We start from the raw sequence: 19,850 nt of genomic DNA, 5'->3' as shown, positions 1-19,850 counted from the left end.
CTCTGGCTTTGGATCCCAGGCGGCTGGCCTTGCAGCACTCGGGCCCCGCAGGTCACCTTGCTCCCAGGGTGGCCCCTGAGCTGAGGAACCTGGGGCGTTGTGGGGAACAAAGGGGTGTTTACTTCACTCAGCGGAGCCCAGGAGACGGCAGCAGGATGGGCGGGCGCCCCTCGAGCCCCCTGGACAAACAGCAGCAGCAGCACCTGAAGGGTGAGTGAGGTGGGAAGGAGCCCAATATTGGCAGGTTGGATTTAGGGCTGGGTTGTCAGCTACACAGGATGTCCTGTTAATGTGAATTCTAGAAAAGCAATGAATACTTATTTTAGTATCAGTGTGTCTCAAATTTTGCATGAGGGCATATTTGTGCTGGAAAAAAGTATTCCTTAGTTACCTGAAATTCAAATTTAATTGGTGTCATGTACTTTTATTTGGGTAAATGTAATCTTACTTGGGCCATGGGTTCAGTTGGTGGTGGGGGCGGGGGGGGGCGGTGTGGGCATGGGGCCAGGAGGAAGGTGCCCAGAACCTGGCCAGATGTGGAATGATCTCTCAGGCGGGCAGGGACTGATAGGCCCCTCCGTGTGGACCTCAGGGACTGAGTCACAGATCTTCTTTTGAGACAAAGAAGGGCCAGTGTCCTTCCCACTCCATACCTACAGCTGAGCACTCACTGTGTCATGCGCACTGGGGATGCAGGGGGGGCTCACAGAGACCAAGAAACAAGGTCAAGTTATCACTACATGAATGGATTCAATAAGCTACTCTGCAGAGTTTTGACATTTTTTCTGTAGTGGCTTAAATGAGATATTTAATTCTCTCTCTCATAGAGGGTTAGAATCCCTGAAGAAGGAAATGGCAATGCCTGGGAAATCCCATGGACAGAGGAGCCTGGTGGGCTCCAGTCCACAGGGTTGCAAAAGAGTTGAGTGACTGAGTGACTGAACAGCAACAACACAGAGGGGAACAGTGGAGGCAGGCTGATCACAGACAACCCAACCCCTCCCATCTCACGGTTCTGCCACGCGTGGCTTCTGTGCCTGAGTCACCATCTGGCCCAGAACTGCTGCTCAAGTTCCAGCCATTAGATCCACATTCCAGTCTGCTCGATGGATGTGCTGTAGACACAGTCAAGTGCACACATCTTAGAACAGCTTGAAGAGCTTTAACAGGAGTGTGATCACCTCCTAGATCAGGCTACAGGACACGTCCATCACCCCCAGAAAGTCCCCTTGTGCTGGGTGAGGTTTTTAAAGATTTTGATAGTCTCCTCAGGTAAGGGGCACAAGGAAATTTTCAGATGCAATGGTCTGTTCTTTATCTGTGATGATTTAACAGACGTGCCCGTGTGTCAGACTCATTAACGTTTGTGATTTATACAATTAAGTTCTGTTGTATATTGGTTATAAATTAAGCCTGAGTCCCTTAACTCCCCTGCCCCCCACCAACCCCCCTGTGGATAAAAACAGGTCGTAGAGGGTTAAGGATGAATGGATTTGGAGCCTGTCTTTCGGGGATGCTTTGGGGTGTGGGTGGGAATCCGTAAGTAGCCTCTCTGCCGGTTTGGCCTCCACTTGGGCAGGCTTAGAGGACCTAATTCAGCCACCTCACCACCCTCTCGTCCCTGCAGGCCAGGTGGACACCCTGCTGAGAAACTTCCTGCCTTGCTACCGCGGGCAGCTGGCGGCCTCGGTCCTGCGGCAAATCTCCAGAGAGCTGGGCCCCCAGGAGCCAGCCAGATGCCAACTGCTGCATAGCAAAGTGGGTGCCACAAGGGGGAGGGGCGCAGAGCAGGCAAGGCTGGGGACGCCGTTTGTTTGAGGGTCCCTCTTCACCTATTTGCCCTTGCTGGAGCCACGACCTAGGGTGACTGTTAAAAATCCATTCTTGGAATGCAGTAATGACATTTGCAGCCACATGGATGAAGCTAGAGATTGTCATGCAGAGTAAAGTAAGTCAGAGAAGGAGAAGTATCGTATGACATCCCTTATATGTGGAATCTAAAAAGAAATGACACAAGTGAACTTAGCAAAAAGAAAAGAGACTCACAGACTTAAGAGAAGGAACTTATGGTTGCCAGGGGGAAGGATGGGGGGAAGGGATAGTCGAGGAGTTTGGGATGAACACACTGCTTTATTTAAAGTGGAAAACCAACGAGGGCCTGCTGTATAGCACAGGGAACTCTGCCCAGTGTTATGGGCAGCCTGAATGGGAGAGGAGTTTGGGGGCAGAAAGGATACAAATAAGAAAAAAAAAGATTCATCCTTTGAACAAACATTCACTAAGCATCAGCGGCCTGCCACATCCCTGCTTGGATGCGGGGGTGCAGGGGGTGCTAAGTTGCTTCAGTCATGTTTGACTCTTTGCGACCCCATGGACTGTAACCCACCAGGCCCCTCTGTCCATGGGATTCTCCAGGCAAGAATACTGGAGTGGGTTGCCATGCTCCCTTGGGCATCTTCACAACCCAGGGATCAAATCCACATCCCTATGTCTCCTGCATTGGCAGGCAGGTTCTTTACCACTAGTGCCACCTGGGAAGCCCCACCGGGGATGCTGGGGACACAGTAGTAACTGAGAGAGACTTCCCTCTGCCCTCCAGGGCTCACAGTCTAATTGGGAGAAATGACAAGTTAGTTATCAAGTTAATGTATCATGATGCAGGATAACCCCTGACAGGTGCCAGGAAGACAAAATGAAAGGTGGTGTTGAGGGTGGGAAGCTGGGGTGTAGGAGGGCCCTTCTGAGCTGAGATGTAAAGGATGAGGCAGAGCCAGAGCATTCTGGAGCCCACATCAGAAGGTCATTTTGGGAGAGGGCACAGCCAATACAAAAGCCCAGCAGTTGGAAAAGGTGTGACCTGGCTGAGTGTGGTTCCCAAAGGCACAGCAAGCCCATTGGACCCCCAGGCCTTTTCACGTGCCACCCTCCCTATTCCATCCCATACTTTGGCTGCTACTTCTTCCAAGAAGCCTTCCTTGATTACCATCACCCTTGCCTGAGTTGGGCACCTCCTCTGGAACCCCCCATCTGTCTGCTTCTCCAGCGCAGCTCCAGGGTCACAGGTCTGCCTCCTCCACTTGTCTGCTCTGTAAGGACAGGGTTCAAGTCTTATTTCGCCTGACCCCGTGGTGCCTGTACCTAGTAGGGGCTCAGGAAGAGTGTGTCGATGGAACGAAAGAGCCTGGAGCCGCCCAGTCTCAGCTCCAAATGTCTTCTGAGCTGGACGACAGTGCCCAGGATCTCCATGTGTCCTGCCCAAGTTACTCCATCTTCACCAGCCTCAGAAGATGAGTCTTTGACTATTGAGGAAACCAAAGTACAGAGAGGTGAAGTGACCTGCCTGAGGTCACACTGGCAGCAAGAGGCAGAGGCGAGATTGGGACCCAGAGCCCACAGTCCTTATGGCACTGGGTCATCTGTCCCAACCAGGGCTCTGAGATTTCCTCTTGGACACCCCATCTCCTAGCTGTGTCTGCCCTGGGGTCAGGGCTCCGTGGACACAGAGCCCACTCCCACCTGGGATGCCACCTGCCCCGCTTGGGGCCCCACGGAGTCTGGGTGTCACCCCCACCTGCACCTTCCACCACCTGTTGGTCCCAGCCACCTGGCCAGGGCACAGCTGATGTGGGGGTTCAAGCAGCATGGAGGGATTTCCTCTTGCTTCAGTTGGAACATTTTCTTTAATATTTATTTTTATCTATTTGCATTAGGTATATCATTTCTGTTGCTGTGAAAAATGTCAGACCTAGGAAGAGGGATGGAGAATCCTTTAACAAACATCTTAGTTCCCACTACTCTCCCAAAGAATTAAAACATCACAAATGCTGGTCATTTAGTCATCAAATATTTACCGAGTGCCAACTATGCACCAGGCACCACTCTGGGGCCCAGTCGTGGACAACACAATTCAGGTGGACAGGTAGTGAGATGAGCAATAAAGAAAACGAAACAAGTTAATGTCCCATCCTGCCTGAGGGAGGGGCCTGTGGACAAGAGGCCTGGCCATTTCTCATAAACTTAAACTAACACCTGTTCCGTGATCTAGCAATCCCACCCATATCAGCTATGCTGCATAACAATACACTGCAAAATCACTCCTTCAAACAACACACATTTATCTTTAAAAATATGTCTTTAAATTTAATTTTGGCTGTACTGGGTCTTCGTTGAATGTGCAGGCTTCTCTAGTTGCAGCAAGCAAGCAGGGGCTACTCTTCAGTTGCAGTGCGTGGGCTTCTCATTGCAGTGGCTTTTCTGTTGCAGGGTGGGGGCTATAGGGTGGGCGGGCTCAGTAATTGCAACTTATGGGCTCCAGAGCACGTGGGCCCAGAGTTGTCATGCGCAGGCTTAGCTGGGCCATGGCAAGGAATCTTCCCAGACCAGGGGTCAAACCCACGTCCCCTGCATTGGCAGGCGGATTCTTTACCACTGGACCACCAGGGACGTCCCCACACACATTCATCATCTCAGTTACGCTGGGTCAGGAGTCCAGATGGGGCTTCTTTCAGTTTCTCAATCAAGATGTTGGTCAGGGCTGGGGTCTCATCTGAAGCTCAAGTAGGGGGATTCCCTTGCAAGTAAATTGGAGATAACAAAAGTGTCCACCTCGATTCATATTTGGAAGTGAATGCTGTGAGCACGTGTGATAAAGAATAAAACAGCACAACAGCAGCTCCCAAGCCCCTCGTACTTGGGGGCACCCAGCTCACAGCACGAGCTGTCCATGGGATTTGGACACTGGGGCACCATCTGATGCTTCTGACCTCTGCCTGCCCATCCTCCCGCAGAAGCTACCCCGAGTCCGTGAGCACCGAGGGCCCCTGACCCAGCTGTGGGGCCACCCACCCCAGTGGCAGCCAAGCTTCTGTGTTCTGCATGGGGATGGCCGCCTGGAGTGGTTCAGCCACAGGGAGGTGAGTGAGTGGCTTACAGTCCGTCTACCTCTCCATCCCACCCTCCCCAGTGTGGGTTTGGGGTCCAGTTCCTAGCATAGCCCCCCTCCTTTCTTCAGTCATCAAATATGAATCAAGGTCATCTGTGTGCTTGGCCCCTGGATGGGCAACCATCTCCTGCTGTGCCAGGTGGGTAAACTGAGGCCCAGGCCAGGGTAGGGGCTCACTTGTGGTCATCAGCAGAGTGAGGTTGAAACCATGCGAGGCCTTTGCATATCCCACTTGCGTCCTGCTTCCCAGCTGGGGAATCCTTGTCTCCCTGGGACTCAGTTTTCACCTCTGTGAAATGGGATGATGATGGTCTATGCCACGTGGGGCTGTGAGGATTCAATGAGATAGTCCTCACATAGGACTGGCCTAACACACAGTGGGTACTGGGTGCTCCACTGTGGGGAAGCGGGGAGGGGTGGAGGCAGGGAGGTGGGTTAACCCCAGTTAACCCCAAATCTTTCCCTGATCCCATGTTGGGACATAGAAGCCACCGTTTAGATCTGTCTCAAGACAGTTCTTTGGATGCCTTTTGCAGGAATATGAAAATGGGGACCGTCCCCTGGGCTCCACGACCCTGACGGGGTACACAGTCCTGACTTCCCAACGTGAATATCTCTGCCTGTTGGATGCTCTCTGCCCAGACTCTTCAAGTAAGGCTCCTGGGGACCCCAAGAGCTGGCTTCTCAACTTTTGCACTGGTGGTAGAGCCAGATCACTTTTTTCTGCAGTGAGGGCTGCCCACTGCACCACAGTTAAATAGTATCCTATTCACTATTTACTACTGGTAAATAGTATCCCTGGCCTCCACCCACCAGGTGCCCATAGCACTCTGCACCCCAAATGTGACAACCAAATATAACTCCAGAAACTGCCAAGTGTCCTTAGGGGCAGCATTGCCTCTGGTGAGCACTCTGTCTCTTGGAAGAGAAACACCCACTCTGCCCCTCCAACCTCCCTTCCCCTCACCTCCCCTTCTTCCCCACTCCTCCTCCTCCTCTCTCTGAATAGAGTAAGGAGCAACATAAGTGGCTGGCATGCATCTGACTGAGGGCCTGCGTCATCTCATTGACTCTGCCCAGGAGGCAGTCCCATCACTAATCACCCCATTTCGTAGAAGGGGACACTGTGGCTGAGGACTACCACACCGTAAGAGATAGAGCTAGAATTCCACCCTTTGCTTCACTGCAGAGCTATTCTGCTGCTTAATGATGCAAAGATGTAGCAATAGAAACCATCTGCAGAAATGTTGATGATGATGTTGAAAAGATGGGAGTCCACCCAAATACTCATCCTTTGGGGTTGATTAAATAAACTATGGCCTGACCCTTAGGAAGGAAATCTGTGCAGCCTCTGAATGTATCCCAGACATACACAGGAGCCAAAGGCCAGTTATACATCAGAAAACTCCATCCTGTTAAAAATGCATCCCATACAGCTTCGTGCAGATTTTAAAATCTGGAGTAATGTCTCCCAAACTGTTAACAGTTATTCTCATCTCTGGAGGCTGCGATTAAAGGGCCACATGATGAGGAATGTCCACTTCTTTTTGCATTATTGTATTTTACTGCAGTTTATATATATCATTCTGGAAATCTGAACAAAACACTTAAGGATTTACGAGATCCCAATTTAAGTAATCTGGGATTCCCTGGTGTCTCCGTTGGTAAAGAATCTGCCTGCGGTGCAAGAGACCACAGGTAGCCTAGGAGACCTGGGTTTGATCCCTGGGTAGCAAAGATCCCCTAGAGAAGGAAATGGCAACCCACTCCAGTATTCTTGCCTGGAAAATTCCATGCACAGAGGAACCTGGTGGGCTACAGTCCATGGGGCCACAAGAGTCAGACACAATTTAGCAACTAAACCACTGCCAATTTAATTAATTGAAATAAATTCACTCATTTTTGTCCTCCCAATAGTTCTAGGTCATTGGTATCACTTTTTAGTCCATTTTACAGATAAGAAAACTGAGGTTTTTTTTAGGGTGATGGAAATCTGTGCAAAGAGCTAGAAAATGGTTTGGCCAGGTATGAATCTGGGCCTAGCTGACTCCAGCACCCTCCAGCAAGCAGGACTCAGATCACATGCCAATTCAGACAGTTGTTGGTGGCTGCCCAGGCCTCTGTGTTGAGGAGAATGCTGAGGTGGATTATTAATATCTGCCCTGGGCACACCTCCTCCTGGGACTGAGCTGGAATAAGGATCTTCTAAGCATTTCAGTATTCTTGCGAAAATTCCACGGACAGAGGAGGCTGGTGGGCTACAGTCCATGGGAGTAGTCCAAAGAGTTGGACATGACTTGAGCAATTGAGCTCACACACAGAGAAGGATTTCATGGTGAATGAAGGGAATGAATGAATGAAGATGCGAGCTTCTCTGTCTGCTTTCAGGAGACCATACACAGGAAGAGCCTGATCCCCTCTTGGAAATGCCTGTTAGCTTCCCCCTGTTCTTGCAGCATCCCTTCCGCCAGCACCTCTGTTTCTCTGCAGCCACAGGGGAGGCGCAGCGTGCCTGGAGACTAGCCCTGCAGGGCGGCATCCGGCTTCGAGGCACAGGTGGGTCCTGGCAAAGGGCAGGCAGTGGTGGGGTGCAGAATCTAGGGTCAGATGGCTCTGCTCCTGCTGGCTGTGGAATCCTCTCCAAGCCTCAGTTTCCTTATCTATAAAATGGATCGTGGGGAAGGACAGAGGGGAAACAGGCAATTATGCATGGCCAGGGCTGTGATGAGGGCACAGGCCTGTGGGAGCTTAGCCTGGGGATCAGGGAGGGGAGGTCAAAGCTGGAGTCTCAAAAAGATGAGGGACCAGCCAGGTCAAGAAGAGGAACAGAACTGACACATACAGTTGGGCAGGTTGTTGACTGAACAAGCGTACCTAACTGGAGAGGCAATTGGAGACTGCCTTGGACCTGGGTAGTGACTGCCTGTAGGGGACGTCTTTTCCTAAATGGCATCGGCATCAACAGGAATTTAAGCCAACTACAGGAGATAGTGGAGGACAGAGGAATCTGGTGTGCTACAGTTCACGAGGTCACAAAGAATCAGACACGACTGAGCATCTGAACAACAACAAAACATAAAGCTCGCTTATGGGCTGATGATGGTCTTAGGGAGGTGTGCTTCCTGCGGAGGGCAATTTTTTGTGCAAAGGTCTGAAAGTGGTTGACCTAGCTGTTTGAACCTGGCGAGGAGGTGGAGGGCTTCCTCCTGAAGTGATGGGGAGCCAGGCAGCCTGAGGAGAGCAGGGGAGGGATGGGTGGACACTTAGGAGTCGCCCCCTCAGTCCTGCAGCGAAGTCAAGCGCCGGCAGCCCGTGCCTTCCTAGATGCCATACGGCTCTACCGGCAACAACATGGCCAATTTGGCAACGATGACGTGACCCTAGGTTCCGACGCTGAGGTCAGTGCCCCATCAGGCCGCACCCGGGACCCCCAGGACCCCTCTCGGCCCACCGAAGCACCCATGGCCACCTCTCCCGCAGGTGCTGACCTCGGTACTGATGCAGGAGCTGTTGCCAGCGCTGCGAGCCCAGACTCTGCCCCGCCTGCGAGGAGCCGGCCGCGCCCGGGCCTGGGCCTGGACCAAGGTAGGCACAGGGTCGAGGAGGTGGAGTAGGGATTCTCGGGAGGCCAGGAGTGGGATAGGAGTCGGACTTGAGTGCCCAGTTTCTCTGCGCGTCTCTCTGTGCCTGTCTCTGTCTCTCCGTTCCTCTCATCTCCGCCCCGTCTTGGCTGTCTACCGCGCCCCTGGCCTTTGTCGGGTCCCCTCGCTGGTCTGAGCAGCTCCTGGACGCCGTCCACGCTGCAGTCCTGGCTGGGGCCACCGCGGGGCTCCGCGCCTTCCAGCCAGAAAAGGAAGAGCTGCTTGCGGCCCTGGAGAAGACAATCCGCCCAGACGTGGATCAGATGCTGCTGCTGCGGGCGCGCGTGGCTTCGAGGCTGAAGGGTGCGGTCCGGGGGCGTGGCCCAGAGGGGCGGGGCTTGAGTGGGGGCGGGGCTGGGAGCCCTAGAGAAAGAAGGGGAACTGGTTGGGTGTAAGTGGTGGGGGCCAATGATCTGGAACCCGGAAACCTAGCAGGGCAGGGCCAGAAAAGGAAAGGGCGGGGCCGAAGTGGGAGAATGGACGTGGTTTTGAGGTTTAGGGTGAGGGTTAGGGTTAGGTTTAGGGGCGAGACAAGGGCCGAGTCAAGAGGAAGAACTGGGCCTCGGAAGGGGGAGCCAGGGATGCAGAGGGTGAGACTCCAGACCCTGACTCGGTGGGGAGATGCGCCGAGGCTTTGGCAATAGCGGGGTCTGACCCGGGTTGGGGGTTGTCCGGTCAAACGGCGGAGATGGCTCCTACTCAGCGCAGTAACAAAGAGAACTGGGTTTGAATCCGGACTCAGCCTCCCAGTGTGCGACTTTTGAGCTGATCCTCATCGCACTTGAAGCCTCAGTTTTCTCATTCGTAAAATAGGGGTAGAGGAGGATGCTCAAGAGTCTGCGCTCCCATCTTCCTCACCCTGTTGAGGGAATAGTCTCACACCTCCTCCCCTCCCCTCTCCCATTTGCTGAGCACCTGGAGGAGATCCAGGCCAGTGTCTTCCACTCGTAGCGGAGGTCCAGGGCCCCCTGGAGTCGTGCCTGCGCGGGAAGGTGGATGCACAGCTGCCCCGGATCACGCAAACGCTGCTGAGCACTGTGGAAGCCGAACTCGCGGCGGTGCGGACCCTCCTAACCCAGGGTATGGACCGCCTGTTCCGCCTCCTTCGTGGGAGTTCCTCCAGCACCCAGCTGCGGAAGGAGGTGAGCTCCCGGGGCTCTGGGTTCATCGGGCCTATGGGCAGTGTCTTAACTTTATGGAAGAGTCACGTGAACCTTGCATCTTTCTTGTTTGAAAATCATCTTTTGAAAATCTCCGAACTTTCTTCTAGGCTGCATTTTACTCGGGGTGGGCCACGATGGGGCGGGGAGGAGTAAGAGGACAAGATTAGCGATTTAGTAACATTCATCTGGAGTCACCGCACCTGAAAACTCTTCCTCCTCCCATTCACTTGTTTGGCCACAGCCCACCCCATCTCCTAAGACAGAATTCTGCTCTATGCAGGTCAGCTCAGTTCTTCTGCTATGAAATGAGAGCATACTACATGCCAAGAAACATTCAACTCACTGTCTGTTGACCTTTAAAATGAAACAGCCAGTTATTTTACCAACAAAACATTTTAGGGAGAGAGAGACAGCCTCCATATTGCAATTTGGGACATGCAAGCTAGGGCAAAACCATAGGCAAGTCTGACAAAGGGGAGGAATGTTACTTTATAGAGAAAAAGGAGGAAGTTGGGAGGGGTGACTTTAAAGGAAAGTATTTCAGGATGGTGACACTTTCTCATTGGCTGAGTGGTGGTAGTTTCTCATTGGTTGGGGCTGTTACTGGGTAAGGAGAAAATCTTCCTCCTGTGGGAGTGGTAAAGCAGTAATTTTCTTTTCCCTGTTTGGAGGGGAGGGCAGAGGACAAGGAGTGGCAGTGCATGAGAGCTCTCCCTTTAGGGTTTAATGGCTTCGTTTTATTTATTTATTTGGACCAGCCACTCGACTTGTGGGATCTCAGTTCCCTGACCAGGGATTGAACCTGGGCCATGGCAGTGAACTCGCCAAATCCTAACCACTAGACTGCCAGGGAACTCCCATGACTTCATTTTAAATGAGGTTTCCAGTATTCTTGCCTGGAGAATCCCATTGACAGAGGAGCCTGGTGTGCTACAGCCCATAGGGTCTCAAAGAGTCAGACATGACTGAGTGACTAACACTAACACTCCCTTTATTAATTTTCACATCTCTGTTTCATAGTCACCTCCTGCAGAAATCTCCCCTGGTCCTTTCTGCAGCTGCTTATCCTTCCCTCATATGAGCATTTACACACTACTATAGTTGTTTGTCTAAACTCTGTCTCCTCCAACTTTTGCGTGGACAATTTGAGGGAAAATACCACTTTGGATTATTCCACTTCTGCAGCCCCAGGATCTAGCACAAAGAGAACATCAGGTGTTGGCACTGGTGGGACAAGGGCTGGGTGTGCCCATTTCCCCTCAGTTACGCCATCACCACATTATCATTTTTTTCAAGTTTCACCATTTTATGTCCATCACACCATACCTCACCTTTATTGTGGTTTGTTTGTTTGTTTTTTTTTTGGTAACAACTGAGTTGGGATGTGTTCCAAGTTGTGTTTCCCCTTCAATGAATTGGCTGTGAGGCCCTTAGCCCTGCTTTTCCACTGGTGGTGTTTTTCTCACCTGACTGTCATTGGAATGCAGGTGTACTCATTTGGGGAGATGCCATGGGACCCAGAGCTGATGCAGATTTGCTACCGAGAGGCCAAGAGGAGCCGGGGGCAGCTGGGGCAGCTGGCAGCACTGTTTGGCTTCTTTGGAATACAGAGCCTAGTGTTTGGGGCCCAGGATCTCGCACAGCAGGTAAGGGTTAGTGGAAGACTGGGAGGAGACAAGGCAAGGATGGCAGCCCCTACTTAACAGGTGCTACGTGTGTGCTGAGGAGACCACAATGACCCAGACAGACCTGAGCCTCCCTGCCCGGGCTCCTAGTGTCACGCAGACATGAACTCATGAGCAGGCAGTAACCTCATCTGATGGACAGGGCTGTGATGGGGACACCCGAGGTGCTATGGGAACCCTGAGGGGGCACCTGGTTCATCTCCAGGGTCGGGAGAGTTTCCAGCAGGAGAGGACTGCCAGGCTGGGGCAGCCATGGGAGGAATGGGACTAGGGTATGTCCTGGGCGTAATGAACAATGTAATGTGGTTAAGCCCTGGAAGGTGAGAGAGCTTGTCCACCTTCAGGAAAGTAAAACAGTTTAGAGACATTGAGTTGTAGATTTCAAGAGTGGGCAATGATGTGAGAGATATGACAGAGAGGTGGGGAGGCAGATGAATCAGGGCCTTGAGTAATGGGGCTGCAGGGGCTGGGTTCTTTTCAAGGGCAATGGGAACCACAGCAAGTGTGTGAGCAGGAGAGGGGCACGAGCAAATTCAAAGTTTTTTAGAAAACCCTGCCTGCCATGGGGAGCAGTGGCTGTTGGTGGCAGGAATGGAAGCAAGGAGGTCTGAACCAGAGCAGGTTGGTGGAGAGAAGCCAGGGGTTTTGAAGGCCAAGGGGATGGGACCTGCTAATGGACATGGTAAGTGAGAGAGACAGATTGAGAAGACCCAGTACTGCCTGGCCCGGTTGTTCGGTCTGCATACTGCACAAGAGGGCTCAGTCATGCAGCCTGGACTCTGGAGAACTCTCTGCTCCCCATGCTGGGCCTCCTGGCACTGACTGGATGAGGCTCAGATCCTGAGAGTGCTATATTTTTCTTTTTTAAAATTGTATTTTTAAATATTTATTTGGCTGTTCCCAGTCTTAGTTGTGGACGCAGGATCCTTAGTTGCAGCACATGGGAATCTTCAGTTGTGCCAGGCGAACTCTTAGTTGCATAATGTGGGACCTAGTTCCCTGATCAGGGATCAAACCAGGCCTCCTGCATTGGGAGCTCAGAGTCCTAGCCACTGAACCACCAAGGAAGGCTCAAGGGTACTGTATCTTGGGACAAGAAGGAACCTGGGGGCAGGTAGGTGCTCAGGGCAGGCTGGATACTGAGAAGGGTTCAACTGATCAGGCGCAGGGCCCAGAGAGAGCATAGATTTCCAAGGCTCATCTCAGCATCTCCTCCCACAGCTCATGGCTGACGCCGTGACCACCTTCCTACAGCTGGCTGACCAGTGTCTGACCACGACTCTGGACTGCGACCAGGCCACCCAGCAGCTGGAGAAAGTCAGGGGGCGCGTGCTGAAGGTGAGGTCTGCGAGGAGGGCATGGCAATGGGCCTGCCTGTTCAGGTGGTTGGGGGACCAGCTGCTGTGTGTGTCATGCAGAAATTCCAGTCGGATAGCAGCTCGGCGCGGAGGACATTCATCCACAGCTGGCTGCTCTGCATCTTCTTGCCCTTTGTGTTGAGCCAGCTGGAGCCAAGCTGCAAAGCGGTGAGCTGATGGGGGGCAGGCCCTACAGAACAACCAAGCATCATAGAGCCACCCTGATGCTTAAAGGCTTTGGTTCCCTGAGCCCTGAGGCTGGGTCAGACGGCTCCTCTGGGCTTCCATAACGTTTCTGCTTCTCCCATGACAAAGCTCGATGTCTGCCATTTGAGAGCTGGCATGGGGTCCCATGTATCACATATCAGCAGGTGATACAGGCTTCAGAGAAAGGAGGAAGCAGAGAGGGAGTGTGTGTGTGGGGAGGGTTCTGAGAGGTTAGGGAGGCTGTCTTTGAGAAGACGATGCTTGAGAAGCAGTGAACTAAAGGCATGAGCCATATTCGGGGGAAGGGTGTATTTTGCATGTGCATAGGTCCTGAGGTAGATCTGTTCCTGGTATGTTGGAAAACAGTGAAAAGGCGAGTGTGGTTGGAGCTTGGCGAGCAAGAAGGTGGGAAGTAGAAAAGGGAAGAGGTCACAGGCACCTGGCTACACGCGGCTTAGGGGCACTGGAAAGCGGTCTGCAGCAGGGGTCAGGCAGAAAGTGGCTGTGAGGGGACCCAGCAGGAAAACCTATACTGTTCCCACTGAGCTGTGATGTGCTTTGTTTCACCAATCCCCACAACAACCAAGGGAATAATGAGCCAAGGAGTCCATTTTAAAGATGACAAGACTGAGGCCCAAATTTCCCTGGCTAATCAATGGACATGAGTTTGAGTAAACTCTGGGAATTGGTGATGGACAGGGAAGTCTGGCGTGCTGCAGTCCCTGGGGTGGCAAAGAGTCAGACACGACTGAGCAACTGAACTGAACTGAATCAGTGACAAAGCTGGGGAAGGAGTCCATTTTAAAGATGAGACTGAGGCCCAAATTTCCCTGACTAATCAGTGACAAAGCTGGGGCTGGAACCCATGTCACACACAGCCCACTCCTCTAGCTCAGCCCCTCACCTGCTTCGGTTCCAGGAGCTGCTTAAGTTTGAAGGGGACGTCCTTGCTGTGGGCAGCCCTGCCCTGACCATCGAGGGGATTTACGAGGATGTTGTCCGGGGGTTCCTGCTCCAGAGGATCAATCGAGGTGAGCCCCTCCCCCTACAGCTCAGGGGAGCCTGGTGACTCCTTGCTGTATCTACTGAGCCCTACTAGAGTCCCCATTGCCTCTCAATTCCTGTGAACACTAGCCTTTTGACTCAGGGCCAGGACTGGGAAAGAAGGTATCTGGGGTGGGAGAGGCTATAGGGACAGTGATAGAAGTTCCCTGAAGGAGGGGGCACTGGAGTGGGGCTGTGAGGGATGTGTAGGAGTTCTTAGGCTGAAAGGAGGGAGGGAAAATTTAAAAACTTGGGATACATATTTACATTTATTCATTCAAATAACCTCTCCCTGTTTTATTCTGAGCTGGCATTGAGGCCCCAAGTGTACCTGGACTTGGGAGTAGGCCTCTCAGGATTTCCTGGACTGGGAAGAGGCTCCTGAATGGTCTCTTCTCCCTCCTGCCTTGTTGCTTCCTTCTTGACCCAATGCCTGTGACTGCTGAGACGTGTGTACTCACAGGGTAATGAGCAACGTGTAATGGTTATTCAGGGAAAGCCACCGCTGACACAGACGGAAGGAGAGGAGGCTGGAGCCTGTCAGGGAAGATGTGCAGGGCCTTGCATGACAGGCAGAGGAGTTTAGACATTTCGTGGCCGGCAATAGAGAGCCATGGAGAGTGTGTGAGCAGAGGGCAAGAGAGGCCAAACTGGCAGCTAGAGAGGAGGCTGAGGACCTGGTCCTGGGAGCAAACGATGGACTTGAGCAGGGGCAGAAACCAAGGGGACACAGCCCAGGCATGAGGAAGAGGCAGAAATCAGAGGCTGTTGTTGGCCTTGGGTGTTACTAGGTACATGGGAGGGACCACAACCCTGGAAATGGTGTGGATAGACTGGAGAGGCGTCCCAAAGGGCCTGGATTTGAAGGACACAAAGAAGAAGAAAGGGGATTTCCCTGGCAGTCCAGTGGTTAAGAATCTGCTTGCCAGTGCAAGGACACAGGTTCGATCCCTGGTCTGGGAACTAAGATCCCATATGCCTCAGGGCAACTAAGCCCATGCACTGCAACTACTGAAGCCCCCCAGAGCCTGTGCTCTGCAACAAGAGAAGCCACTGCAACGAGAAGCTACTCTGCAGTTGGAGAGAAGCCCCCACCCGTTGCAACTAGAGAAAAGCCCACACAGCAACAAAGACCCAGTGCAGCCAAAAACCAAGATAAATAAATAAAATTCAACGCATATATATGTATATGTATTTAAAAAAAAAAAAAAAGAGTAAGAAGGGATGCAGACGGAGCAGTCAGAGTTAGCAAAATTCTGGGAGCCAGGAAGTAAGGGTGAGAAGAAACTCAGAGAATCTCAGAGGAGAAACTCAGAGATAGCAAATTTCTGGGAGCCAGGAAGTAAGGGTAAGAAGTTTCCTTGTTCTGTGCATGGCCAAACGAAAACAACCCAGTTATCTTAGAATAGGGGACATTTTAAATGGAAAAAGGCTGTTCTGTGGAAAAAAGTTTTTAGAAAACAAGTTTCTATTCCTAGAGGCTTTACATGTCATGTGGGTGGGGTATGGTGGGTAGCTGGGGGCGGGGTTTCCATCCTGAATTGATTTGTGATGTCTGTTTGAAGGGCTGGGCTGGAAGGTAGAGTAGGTCGCATTCAGGCTCAGTGAAGGTGTGAGGATTGGCTAGAAATGCCTGCCATGGGCACAGGTGTGGACAAAGGTTCGTATGAGCCATTCCTTTAGGGTTCCTGGTTGAGATACATCCCCCATCCTTTGCCCTCTTGTGGCCTCTCAGGGAAAATTCATGGAAGCCGTGGGATTACGGGGTTTATCCACGTGGGCCCAGGGGTTTCTGTTTTATTTTAGAATTGAAAAAGGCCCTTGGGGCCAGAAACATATCCTGCATTCTGGATGACTGCTCAGAGGAGCCATGGGACCAGGCAGAAGCAGGTGAGGCGCTCAGAGGTTCTTGGCCCATGCCAGTGAATTGCTGGGGCTCAGGCAGGAGGGTCTTCAGGGGGTTGTGAGTGTGGGTTCTTGGATGGAGCAGCATGCACCTTGTCTGCTGACTTGGCCGGTTTGGCCAGGCTCATAGTGAACTAGGGCAATGGGAAGCCACAGAGTGTACCTGAGTGACAGAGGCCTCCTCTGACATGCGTATGAATTTGTGTCCCATTTCTTCTTGTCAGGACCCTATAGGGCCTCTCCCAGCAGCCACTGGTTCCCAACACTGATGGGGAAGATAGTGGTGATGGGAGTTTTGAGTTCACCTCAAACAATGCAAGGAACTGCCCCAGGGCTGGGGCAGCCTGGCCTCCTGCTATAGGACCCTACAGCAAGCTCCTTGTTGGAACAGTAAATGCGTGTAGGGCGGGAATTCCCTGAAATGGGACAGAAAACAGCTGGTCCAACTGGAAGCGAACCAATGGGCAAGATGTTTATAATCTGGGTGCTCAGAGCCCAGGGTGGATGTAGGGATTCTGGAGTGGCTCACAGCTCCTCAACTCCCTTGGGTATCACTGTTTTGAGAGCTTTGTGAATCCACCCAGCTACGTGGCTCCCACATTCTTTACCCACAGAAACTCTGAGATAATAAATGTAGTTTTCAGTGGCTAACTTTTGGGGTCCTTTGTTATGTGGCAGTAGCTAATACACAACCCAGCTGATCTGGGACAGCATCTCAGAGTCAATTGGGTTTCTCAGGTAGCTCAGTGGGTAAACAATCTGTCTGCAATGCAGAAGATATGGTTTCAATCCCTGGGTCAGGAAGATCCTCTGGAGGAGGGCATGGCAACTCACTCCAGTATTCATGCCTGGGAAATCCCATGGACAGAGGAGCCTGACAGGCTATAGTCCATAAGGCTGCAAAGAGTTGGACACGACTGAAGTGACTGAGCTCAGGGTCATTTCTCAACAGATTTAAATGTCTACTAGTGAAATATCTGAGTCAAAACATATGTACCATTTCAAGGCTTATTATGACCCCCACACCTTCACCTCACTCCTCTCTGGAAAGGCTGTGCCTTTTAATGAACTCAGAGTCAATCGCTGTAGATAAACTGATGAATATTCTCACTCACTGGGATGAATGAAGATTGGACACTTTTTAAATGATTAAAATTATCCTGAAATGTCAGAATATTTGGGGATTTGCAGCTAGGATGAGGGATTGTGGATGGGCTTCTTAACCTACTGTTGTTCAGTTGCTCAGTCGTGTCTGATTCTTTGCGACCTCATAGACTGCAGCATGCCAGGATTCCCTGTCCTTCACCATTTACCAGAGCTTGCTCAAACTCATGTCCATTGAGTCAGTGATGACATCCAACCATCTCGTCCTCTGTTGTCCCCTTCTCCTGCCTTCAACCTTTCCCAGCATCAATTTAACCAGAATATAATTGATGATAGGGTTTTGCTTCTAGTCTTTTGCACTGATAGCTAATGCCACTGTGAATGACCTTTCATGTACTTTTCATTGTAAGGGGGTAAATCCCCCAAGGTGAAATCTCAGGGTTTAGAGCATATATGTTTGTCATTTCAGTAGCAGTTTCCTGAGTGCTCTCCATCAAGGTGGTCCCACCTGGTACCCCCTCACCTGGAGGTGGACTATTTCCCCACAGGCTGTCAGCTGACTTGGGGTTTCTCAGATCTTCTTAGTGAACATATCTTATTGGGAATGAGGTGGAGAGTCTTTTCATGTGTTTAGGAGCCTCTCTGTGAAACTCTATTTCTCTCGGTGGCCCACGTACGTATCTTCTGGGTGCTTTTACGTTTGTATTAAGCTTTTCTCACTAAGTTTCCATTTCCTAGGTATATATTATATGCTAGGCACTTGATATGTCCAAATGTTTTGGCATCATTACGATACTTTTCCATTTTACAGATGTATAAACTGAGGCTCAGAGAGGGACTTGCTCCAGGCAACCAGGCCCCAGCACCGAGGTCTAGCCACTACGCCCACGGCCTCCTCTGGGGACATTCCAGCGCTGAAGCTCTGCCCACATTTATCATCATTCTCAGCGGATAAATGTCTACTTGTGGAATTTCTGAGTCAAAACATATGTACCGTTTCAAGGCTTATTATGACCCCTACTCCTCTCCAGAAAGGCTGTGCCTTTTATTAACACTCCCACCAACAGTATTTGTGCATATTATCCTTTCCAAACACTGGGACTTTTCATGAAAGAAAGACTGCCAATCTGATAGACACACACAGATTGCATTGTTTTAATTTCTTTGATGACTACGTGCATGCATACTAAGTCACTCAGTTGTGTCTGACTCTTTGTGACCCTTTGGACTGTAGCCCATCAGCCTCTTCTGTCCATGGGATTCTCCAGGCAGGAATCCTCAAGTGGGTTGCCATTTCCTTCTCCAGGGCATCCTCCCGACCCAGGGATGGAACCCTTATCTCTTACATCTTATGCAGTGGGAGGGGGGTTCTTTACCACTAGCGAGCATCACCTAAAAATATCTCTACTGACCATTTATATGTTTGTGTGTTTTTATGTTTTTCTTTGTTTTAGTGAGTTGCCTGTTCAGAGCTTTTACCTACTTTTGTCTTCAGGAGAGTTTATCTTTTTCTTATTGATCTCTAATAACTCTTTATATATTAAGGATATTAACAGTTTTGTATTACAAGCTATAGATTTTTTTCCCCCTCAGATTTCTGTGTGCCTTTGGGATTGTTTACTTGCTCCAAATCTTAACTTAGTATCAAGTTTCCCAGCTGACATTAGAGCTTTTACTGGTTTCCCCCTGCCTGCCAGAAGCCATCAATCCACTGGAGGTTGGCAGCTTCTGCACATCACAAGCCTTCCAGCTGCTTCCGGCGCCAGTCCCGAGAGGGATTTCCCCAGTGTTTTTCTCAGTTCAGCTTTCAGAGGGAGGACATGCAGACTCCCTGATTTTCTCCCATTCTGCCCTGGAATGTTCATCCTCCCCCAGGAGAATGAGCTTTTCCTTAGCTTTCCCTCCTAAACTTTTGCCTCATGTCCCTTGAGCACATTGAGGACACGCAATCTGTGCTCTGAATTTTACTTCACAATATTGAGCCTCCCCCTACCGCTCACGTTAACAGACATCTGAGTATCTTTCTTAAAACAATTTTTTATAACGACACAAAAACGATCAGGGAAGCCTGGTGCGATGCCGTTCATGGGGTCGCAAAGAGTGGGACACGACTTAGCAACTGAACAGCAACAAAAAGTGATTAGAAACACATTAATTATTGGGAAAAAATTAGATTATTGGAAAAAAATAGATTATTGAAAAACAATCCCCTTGTAGCATTTCTAGGGAAACGCCCACCTTGTCTCCAGAGCGTGTGCTCAGCGAGTTCCATCCTTTGACAATCCTGAGGTCGTTATGACTCCATTTTACATATGGGCAAACTGAGGCTCACACAGCGACCCCACGCGCGGGCGGGATTTATAGCCAGGTCTGGGGACTCCAGGGCCCATGCTCTTAGTATTCAACAAACCCTGAGGACATCTCTGGGAGGTGGAAAACTAAGACGGTAAAACCATGTTGCAGCAGAGGAAACTGAGATTCAGACCTCAGGAGTCTCAACCCAGATCCTAACTATCCAGGTCTGCCTCGTGACACAATCGGGGTCTTACACAAATAGGAGTGGGACAGAGAATCGGGTTGATCCCGGAGGGGAGCAGTTTCTGAGGCAAGGCAGATTCTGAGCTCTGACACCTTTACTGCACAGACCCAAGTTCAGAGCGCTCCAAGTCTATGAGGGGGCGGGGGATCCCGAGCCTGCCTATAGGTTGACGTCATTCTTCCTAGGGGGCTGCTGCTGAGGGTACAAGGCACTTTGTGTCTTTAAGACCGTTTGGAGGCAGGCCCTAAAGCCTGAATCCGCC

At 51.1% G+C, this 19,850-nt stretch overlaps 1 protein-coding gene across 1 annotated transcript; it reads left to right on the top strand.

Moving 5' to 3' along the window:
* On the top strand, positions 1-19,762 carry NIBAN3 (niban apoptosis regulator 3). The gene is given in 16 exon segments (XM_061421631.1): positions 1-210; positions 1,628-1,758; positions 4,788-4,913; positions 5,479-5,593; positions 7,331-7,498; positions 8,225-8,340; positions 8,423-8,527; positions 8,724-8,886; positions 9,535-9,725; positions 11,234-11,392; positions 12,653-12,769; positions 12,850-12,957; positions 13,916-14,027; positions 15,847-15,928; positions 18,672-18,750; positions 18,753-19,762. Coding segments are annotated over 16 exon segments (1,959 nt in total). The 5' UTR covers positions 1-155; the 3' UTR covers positions 18,885-19,762.
* The last annotated feature ends 88 nt before the right edge of the window (positions 19,763-19,850 follow it).

The sequence above is a fragment of the Bos javanicus genome, chromosome 7, assembly GCF_032452875.1.
Source record: "Bos javanicus breed banteng chromosome 7, ARS-OSU_banteng_1.0, whole genome shotgun sequence".
Classification (NCBI taxonomy): domain Eukaryota; kingdom Metazoa; phylum Chordata; class Mammalia; order Artiodactyla; family Bovidae; genus Bos; species Bos javanicus.
The sequence above is the reverse complement of the archived record's forward strand: the minus strand, read 5'-3'. Positions and strand labels throughout refer to the sequence as shown.